This window comes from Miscanthus floridulus, chromosome 2, assembly GCF_019320115.1.
Source record: "Miscanthus floridulus cultivar M001 chromosome 2, ASM1932011v1, whole genome shotgun sequence".
NCBI lineage: Eukaryota > Viridiplantae > Streptophyta > Magnoliopsida > Poales > Poaceae > Miscanthus > Miscanthus floridulus.
The window spans coordinates 118,802,794-118,812,678 of record NC_089581.1 but is presented as its reverse complement, the minus strand read 5'-3'; the positions used below and the strand labels follow the sequence as shown (position 1 = coordinate 118,812,678).

Here is a 9,885-nt window from a genome sequence, read left to right as displayed (position 1 = left end):
TGTTTGGCTGATAAGCCATGACTAAAAATACTGTTGACTGATTTGTTGTGAGAGAAAAATAATATCCGTTAGTTGAAAAAATACGGTTTATAAGTCAAATAAATAGTGCGATTACATGTCAGGCCCCATAGATCAAGGTTTTGCTTGCCATGATGGGAAATCAAGGTTTTGCTTTTGGCACACACCAGCCTGCCCCTGCCAATTTGTTCTGCTTTTCAAACCACAGATGCCCAGAGCATGCTGAAACAGTTCCTCGCTGTGTCCCACTAGAGTATACTCCTCCGTACGTAACCTTGGCGGCCAGTATACTGCAGGCTGTTTGTTTGGCTGTGGTATATGGTAAATGATCATAAATTTTTAATCGGAACAATATTTTTTTCTCGTATAAACTAGTTAGTAGTATTTCTTTATAAACTAACAATGATACGAATCAGCCAACCGAACAGGCTGCTGCTTGCTCCGTTCCAAAAAAAAAATGCTATTGACAAAAATTATGAAAATACCTCTACTCTGGTGTACTGACACTCTGATGGCTGGCATGCTGCTGTATGACAAATTTTAAAGTTTTGGAATGCGGTTTTCTAGGACGGAGAAAGTAAGGCCTTCTGCAGTGTGGAGGCGGTGCAAAAAAATGAATGGGTCACACGGTGATTAAATGGGTATTAGACTGTGAAGCTACAGTGTTGAAAAAGTTAGCACCGTAGCCATCAGTACACGTGGGGATCATAAGAAATAAAATAACAAGCCATCAGTACACGTCTATCTCCGAGGTAAGGCCAAAGAGCAACGAAAAATAGTTTTTTAAGAACTAGGCACCGGCTGGACAGCGGAACAAGTACTTGCATCTTGCATCGCTCTCGTTTTTGTTGGCATCGATGCGAATGAGCACCGTGAGCCATAGCGTGGGAAGTGATGCCTAGATGTTCTTTTTTCTTTTGGCACTACTTAAGCTATACACTGCAGAGGGCCTAATGACCCGTTCGTCTTATAAGCCATATTTTTTCAGTCAACCAACGATATTTTTCTCTTACAACAAATCAGTCAACAGTATTTTTAAGTATAACTTATCCATCAAATAAATAGGAAAGTCATGATTTATCAGCCAAAGGATCAGAGCTAGATGATGGTCTTTCGTTTTATTCTTCTGCATGGTAGCACGCCAGCATGGGCAAAATGATCTGGATTTTTCTTCTTTTTTTTTTGCTAATAGGCTACACGCCAATCTCATGGCACCACATTATGTCACGCTACTTTTTCGTTGCTGGGCAATTTCTTTAGCTTATCATGTGGTATGTCTTTGTGGAGTGTGGATGCAGGGGTCGCGTCACTTGGTGGACCAGAATCAGATAGTATGCATCATTTGCAAATCAAACCAGTCAGTTAACAGTATTTTTCTCTCACAATAAACCAGCACCAGCCAACCTAAATCAGCCCAGAAACCAATCAGCGAACAGACCGATCAAGTGGTCAAGTTCAGGTCAGATCCCCTCCTACTGTATCTCTTTTTAATGCACTTTTCCTTTGCACTTTTGAGTAAAATCAGGAGCAGTAATAAAGTTTAACATCAAGTTAACAGTGGCTAGACTAACATCCTTCCATGTCCTGATCCAGAGATGGAGAGAGGGTATGCCACTAATAGAGATAAGCTGAGGGTTTCAAATGTCTTTAGCTTATTGCTACAGTCATGAAAAATCGAATCTGGTGAAGGGAAGAAAAAAACTGACTTCATCCGCTTTTAGTCCCAATTCCAGTTCCACGAGCATTTGCTCATTTCGAATCTAGCGGTCGATATCCAGTGACACAGACCAAATGCTCTTTTTGTAGGTGGATATTTTGCTTTAAAGGGATAAATAACCCCAACAGTTCCTATAGTAGGGCCCACTTTCTCTTTTTCTTTTTCTTTTTAATCTGCAGTGCTGTGTCCAGTTTAGACTTTGGAGCGAGTCATCCATGTCCATACGTTCTTTTTCTTTTAATGTTTATTTTTATTTATATTTTTAAGATTAACTTATCAATTTTTTCTATATATTGTGAACAAATTTAGATTTAGAAGCTTGTCTGAATTATATGAAAAATTCTTAGACAAGAAAAACAAATATGTATAAGTTATGTGATTCATGAAATCTAGTTTGGCGAGGGTTCACACGTAGCGAATGTTTCTGCTATCTGAAGATGCCACGTGATGGACTCATGCTTCAAACCACTTGCGCCTTGCGGTGATTAATTCCGGTTGTCCGACGAATGAGTATTCCTCTGTTTTAAATTATAAGTCGTTTTAATTTTTTTGATATATTTATTTTACTATATAACTAATTATAATATTTTGTCTAGATACATAACAAAATAGATAAATAAATAAAAATTAAAGTGACTTATAATTTGGAACGGAGGGAGCAGTTTGTATTTAACTAACGATCAAATATTTTTTTTTGTTGTTGCGGTATTTACATACATGTATATTTTATTTTCCTTTCACTTTCACATGTACATGACCTGTAGTAGATGATAATTTTATCTGTAGTAGATGATAATAGTATTTCACATGTACATGGACTCATTACCTTTTTTCTTTATTTTCTCTATATTATTTTATTTTCTCACTACCTTTTTCCTTTTGTTTTTATTTTTACTTTTTTATCATACTAGATATATGACCGTGCGTTGCGCTGGGACCACGATTTTTGGATTGAACCTCAGTAATCGGACACAGACGCGTGAACTCTGAGGACTTCATATCAAACGTGGACACGTGGATTTCATCTTTGTATTGGAACCAGATAGGATGAGGACGTGTCTAGAGGATGATTCATACCGACGCGGATACGTGAGTAAGGAGCAAGATTTGATATCACCGGATAGATGATGACGTCACGGTCTTTTTAGGTGTAGAGATGTTGAGAAATTTTAACAAAATAAATTACACAAAAAATTATGTTGGATAAATTGTATGTACATTTTTCAAAAGATGTTAGACAACAATAACTTCCGTGAATAAGTTATGTTATTCGTATAATTTTTTATGTAAAATTATGTTGAGAAATTGTTATGAATAAGTTTGCCTACAAGTAGTTATGAATAAAGATTGGGCTTCAAACTTACATAAAAAAGTTATCATGCTAAGTTGTCTACATAATATTGTTAAAAAATATATTGACTGAGTTACGCTAATAAGCTATGTCTCGTAAATTATTATGCGTAAATGTTATGTGTATAATTTTGTAACGTTCAAAAATATAAAGTTACGAAAACAATTTTTACCGGACAAGAAAAGTCGCGGCGGGTTGTGGGACTGACCACTGATTTTAAAATTAGGGGTTGTTCGCTGATTAGTGGAGTCAGTTTTTAGTTCATTTGAGAAGGAGAGAAGACAAAACTCATGTGAACGGTGCTACAAATAATGTAGTTAAGGTGAAGCCAAAGCTATTTAAAACCGGTCAAAGAGAATTGCACATTAATGAGACAGAGGCAACTTAGGATTTGACCCTGGTTGGTAGGAAGTACAATTGTCTCAACTAAGATATCTCTCGGCTCTCATAGTTAGTTCTCATAGCTTGTATAGAGCCGTTTGGCATTGCTTCTTTGAACAGTTTCGTCATTAGAAATCATTCTTCCTCGACCAAACAACAAAACTCACAGGATTTTAGTAATCAAACTTTTTAATTTACACAAGGACCTGGAAGCTATAAAAATAGATTCCTCACTTCTTGCTATTCTCACCACTAGAATCACTTTTCACCTGCTCCTATCTTGGTCCTCACTTGAACGGTTAGGTAAGAATTAAGAAGTAAAACTTTACTAGACGTATATATGTTTCATGATTTCTAATTTTGTTAGGAAGTGGGCTCAAATTTCCAGACAAGTCTTTCATGGGCTATGATAAGTGGCTCGTAATGAGGAGCCCAAGACTATTCAGGACATGCCCGACTTTGGTAATCGAAACTTCAGTTTTGGCCCAATCTTATTAATTTAGGCCCAGAATGCTCTAGCTGGCTGTCTACAATAACTCCAGTCACAGTACTACTAGATATGCGAAGAAGTTCAATTTACCCCCTCAGGTATCACAGTCCTCCGATTTTTCTCGCTGATCTACAAAGCAGTTTTTTATCCTCCGTAACTTTAAAAACCATTCACTTTTGCACCTTGATGATTTTGATGGTGGTTTTGATGCTGTGACGTCACGTTAGAGAAGGTAAATCGGATTAGAAACTTTATAAAAAAATATGAAAAAAAAACTCAAAATTTTATTTAAATATATTTTACATGGAAATATAATGCAACTAAAAATCCTAAAACCTGGTTTAATCTGGAAAATTCATAGATAAAATATTTTAGCTCGAAAAATTATTGAACTTGTTTTACAAATTTCTAAAACCATGCTCTATGTTAAAGTGTTTGTATTTCTATAGACTTATTTTGGTGCTTATTTATAATGGTCCATTTAACTTAGATGTTTGATTTGGCAACCACGACTTTTTCAACTTTTTGAAATATTTCATCAAGCACTGACAACAAAATTGGTTTTCTTGAGTTGCATATATTCGTACTGGGGGGGGGGGGGGGGTTTGGTTGGAGATGTGTTGTGTAGAAACATTTCAACTACACATTCATGCAACATAGCGCAACATCATGAATTTACAGCCAATGAAGACAAATCATGTGGCGCATGTGGTCATGTTTGGCGACTCACTCGCTTTCAACTAATCGGTAGGTAAGAGTCCCCCTTAAAACTCCATAAAAGGGTTATTTGGACATTTTAGTATTCTTTTGGAAAAAAAAGGTGGGTGTAGGAAGAGGGGCATATATAATACATGGTTTTACAGACGAGGGGTTAGATAATCAACCATGAATAGGTGAGACGGTGAAGGTTGAAACTACTAATTTGTACCATTTACAAAAAACATTCAGCCTCCCACAATTACATAAGAATAAACAAAACACTCGAAACCAAAGCATCACTACCTTTTTGTGAATGAGGTATACAGTTTAGATATTTTCGATACACTTCTACAGCACATAGAGCTGCGTTGTCGTCCATGCACCATTGATAGCGTTATTTGGACTTGGTCAGCTTCAGGAAGCTTGCAGAACGCGCATGGGGCTGCCAAAAATTGAAAAGAAGGAAAGAAAAGAAAGAAAAATCTCCCTTTTCGTGGTGACAATAGTATTTGGAGGGATAAGATCAAGAGCAGCCAATAATGCAAGCAGAAGACAAATATGCTCTTGGATTAAACTTTACTCCATGCTAAGATATGGACTGCAGCAGCATCACAATGTGGGCCTGTGGGCACTCATCTGTCGAAATTCTTTGGGTCTCAACAACCCACAACGATGCACACCCACTTGGGAACCATGCCCTAGATGGAGCCGTGCGTGTTGTCTGGCTATTCGTGAAAGATAAACATATGCACCGGTGCTGATGCGTACTTCTGCTGAATTTAGATATATGTATGTATATAATAAATATGATATATCTCTCCCCCGATAAAAGAAGGGTGGGAAATAACTCTGTTCTAACCTTGTTTTTTTACAGGCAAATAAAGCTTGTTGTCACATAGTTCGGTCAAGTCTCGGTGAACTCTCGGAACCTACGTGACCATTGGGCTACCGCGTTTGGAAGAGCTAGGTGAAATGGACAGCACGTGCTTTCCAGCTCAAGCAGGATCGACGACCCCTGGGTAAGGTGGCGCTACAGGCTTGCAGATTTTCTCACCATTCTCTTACGCAGAAATATCTGGCCATGCACGCACCGCCCGCGTAATCTAGTACCGGTACTACTAGACGTACTAGATAGGGTAGGTGACGAGGAAAACCACCAACCGGAGCGAGACACTTCGCTTGCACTGCACCTGTCGAGTCAGCCGCGAAGCTCAGGACGGAAGCCACCTGGACAACCCCGGCGCAGCTCGTACACCAGCTGACCAGCTGAGCTGACCTCGTCGCGCACTAGCCAAAAGCGGCTTTAATTTGCAAGACCTCAGATTGCACCTGGCTGCCGCGATGTGGTGAGTCCCCGTTGGCCCGGCCGTCGTCGAAAAGCCCTTGGGTTTGGGAGAGGCCCCCACTCTTTCGCGTGACCCGGCTAGCGTGCGTGTGCTTCACAGCTCATCTCTAGCCGAGCGTTGAGCGAGCAGGAAACGCGTCTCGTCACGTCGTCTTCGATCGTCTCGAGAATGTTTTCACCAACTCCAGCCGGTTCCTCGGCTTTTTAAACCCTCCTCAGATCCTCCATTTGGGCGTAACACAGGTCAGAGGAGTAGTCTGGCCAGTAGGGTTTATCCTCCGGTTAATCACCATTGCCGCCAATCTGCTGTCACTTTGTGCAGCTTAGCTTGTGCCTTTCACACATGCTACTAGCGGTGGTCATTGTAGTTCTAGCCGCGTCCCTAGCCTGGCGCGCGCGTGGTTGATGCAATGATCGATCGATCATATCGGGACGTGCTGGTAACCTGGTTGATCGATGGAGGAGCAGAGGCAGGAGGAGCGGAGGACCGTGTCGACGACGTGCGGCGGGCGGCGCGCGAGGGCGGAGACGCGGCACCCGGTGTACCGCGGGGTGCGGCTGCGGGCGGGCAAGTGGGTGTCGGAGATCCGGGAGCTCCGGAAGCCCACCAGGATCTGGCTCGGCACGTACCCAAAGCCCGAGATGGCCGCCGCGGCCTACGACGCCGCCGCATTGGCGCTGCGGGGCGCCGGCACGGCGCTCAACTTCCCCGACGCCGCCATGTCGCGGCCGGCGCCCGCGTCCGCGTCCGCGGAGGACGTCCGGGCCGCGGCTGCTGCGGCCGCGGCCGCGATGGCGGACTTGGACAGCCGCCACGGAAGAAGCGGTACTCGGCACGACGAGCTGCATGGACACAGTTGTGGCGGTGCTGACGAGATCATGCGCCACGGCGGTGGCGCAGGCGGCGCCATGGCGGCGGGCGTCGTGGACGAGGACGACCTGTTCGAGATGCCGCGGTTGATGTTGAGCATGGCGGAGGGGTTGATGATGAGCCCGCCGGTGCTGGGCCCTTCGGCGGCGGAGATGGAAGCCGACGAGGAAGGCGTCAGCCTGTGGGATCACTCCTGATGCGCTGGAGTGGCGAGCCACACTGCTTTGGCGCAGTAGTGGTAGTGGTAGTGGGATCGGAGGCGGTGTAATGTGAGGTGAGGACGCGCGCCACGTACCTTGCGTTTGTAAATGGAAAGCGTATGATCACACCTGATCTGGGCAGAGGAATGTTCTCAGGAATGTGTACGTGGTGGTGGTGGGGCAACATGGACGCTCTGCGATGCTCTTGTACGTACGTAGCATGGATGCATGCAGACACGACACGGATACGCACGTATAACGAGTTTGCTACATGCTCCTACTCACCATCTCATTGTCAGTGTATGTATTACAAACGCAGTACAGTCAGCCTGGCTCTACAGTTTTGAGGATCCTCCGGCAAACATGACGCCATGAGCCCTTTAGCCTTTAGGCTAGGTTTTTTTTTTCCATTTGTAATACGGTGAATAAAGCATTTAGTAGAACTTCCTGCGTAATGGTAGATTCAAGTCGTTTTGGACGACACGGTTGTCTCCAAAGCATAACTTTAACTTCTTATTTTTTATAAAAATATTTATCGAAAAGTGATATATGTATATTTTTATGAAACTACTTTTTAAGACAAAATCTATTCATATGATTTTCATATTTCCAAACTCAACAACTGAAAAGTTATTTATGAATTATTTACAATGTTTCATCCAAGTCTTGTCCAAAACGACTTGAATTATGTATGGAGGGACAATAATATTCAACAAAAGAACTAAAAGAACGGTAAAAAATAATGTATGACTACCTCAAATAAGAGTATAAGACAATAATTCTGAAATGCCTTCGAGACCAATGCATGTTGTCTAAAACATTCTTTATATGATGTATATAGTGTAGTATAGTTGGCCTCAAATAATTTTTTGATAGTTTCAATTTGGATACGAACAATTATCTCACTAATCAGTGATCAACAATGAACGAATAGGCTGGTGGGATCAGCAGCACAATTGCCAATCGAGCACACCAGATGTGGATCAGTAGATGGTTGGCGCCTTGACCTTAACAAGGAGAGGAGGGATTACGATTTTGACGAGAGAGAAGCCAGAGCGTGACTGACCGAATAGATTGGCCTTGGGCAGATTCAAAGTTCACTACGTCAAAAAGGATTTTTAGGGGCGGTTGTAGACCATTTGTAGGGGCGGTTTGCCCAGCCGCCCCTACGCAAGGATCTCTACAAATCATGCATTTGTAGAGGCGGTTCCCAGGCCGCCCCTACAGATCGATTTGTAGGGGCGGCTGGTCTTTTCAGCCGCCCCTACAAATCGATTTGTAGGGGCGGGTCGTATTACCAGCTGCCCCTACAAATAGATTTGTAGGGACGGCTCGTATTACCAGCCGCTCCTACAAACAGGTATTTATAGGGGCGGTTCAATCTAGAACCGCCCCTACAGTACGTTTTCCCGCAAAAAAAATCAAATTTACAATTTGAAATCGCGTTGCCGAACGTGCCATGACCAACGTTCCGAACCGCGTTCGCGTTGCCGAACGCCCTGCGACCAACATTTCGAACCGCGTTCGCGTTGCCGAACGCCCCGCGACCGCGACTACAAGCACAAGAGTATTCTATAAACTACAATTACAAGTCCAATTCACAAGAATATATACAATCCATCATTAAATATATAAATTCCATACACATTGTTATCAACGTCCTAGAGCTAGTCTTTCAGTCTCACGAAGGTGTTGGTACTGAGGATTTGTACCTAACTTAGACTCTCGGTCATGGTAGGCGCCTCTGACGTGTACAATCTGGTCCAATATGAAGTTGCAAAGGTCACCGACGAGCTCTAAGAGTTGATCATCCTTGAATGAGTCTCTTTTCATTCCTTTCTCTTCTCTCCACTACAAGAGAACAAGTTTCGGTTTAGTATTTCATACCATTTACGAAGTTTTTATACTACGGGTGAAGAGGTTCAAACTTACCCTTAAAGAGTGTCTCCTGTAGGCACCGGTGTTACTCCTTATAGAACATATATAGTATCCACAATGTACACTCCCAGGCTTCTGCTTGGGGCACTGTGTGTTTTGCATATGAAAATGTTAAGTAATGCTTTTGACAGCCATGTAATGGAGTACTGAAGAAGTAAGTTACACTTATCGTACATAGTGTTTTTATAGCCAGCTTTTCCTTCCTTGCTGGATCATGCCTTCCATGACGATTAGTGACATAGAACCTAAATGCCATGTTCGAATTATTTTAGCAAACACAACTTGTTAGTATCCAAAAGTGAACGTTATAAGTATGTATACAAACATATAAGCTAATGAGGATTGTCGATATGTATACGTCTTGAGAATCGATATGAAGTCTTTGTATGTCGCCGGGTCCTTATCTAATGAATCAAAGACACATGCCATGCTTCTCCCGACATCGACGGCTATACAAATCCAGTGGTTGCTGCATGGATTTAATCATAGAACTAGATAAGCTCTTTTGCATCGAATAAAATATATCGAACAAAGCTTTAAGTATAGAGTTGAGCTTACTCGAAGTTGTATGGTAGCCATATAGTAGAGTGTTGTTGGAGATTTTTGAAAGCCAGGGCAATATATGCCGTAACCTTAAGGGACTCTTCCCTTAGTTTCGCCGTACGGATGTGCTCTTTCTTCCGAAGCGTCTTTGTAGCAGCTAGCTCTTTGGCATCAAGTGTCCACCGTTTAGGGTAATTGAAATTTGTTTGGGCTATAGCTTGAGGGTCCACATACCCGACTTTTACACTTGGCATTTGTTTGACAATGTGCACTTGCATTCTACAAATCACGGCGTGGGTTAGTTACAACAAAATTCAAAGATTACATTCATA

General features: G+C 42.3%; 1 protein-coding gene across 1 annotated transcript; it reads left to right on the top strand.

Moving 5' to 3' along the window:
* Positions 1 to 6,252: 6,252 nt before the first annotated feature.
* Positions 6,253 to 7,518, top strand: LOC136539478 (ethylene-responsive transcription factor ERF026-like). The gene is made up of 2 exons (XM_066531440.1): positions 6,253 to 7,146; positions 7,229 to 7,518. The coding sequence occupies exon 1, from the start codon at positions 6,458 to 6,460 to the stop codon at positions 7,067 to 7,069; it is 612 nt and encodes a 203-aa protein (XP_066387537.1). The 5' UTR covers positions 6,253 to 6,457; the 3' UTR covers positions 7,070 to 7,146; positions 7,229 to 7,518.
* Positions 7,519 to 9,885: the final 2,367 nt, after the last annotated feature.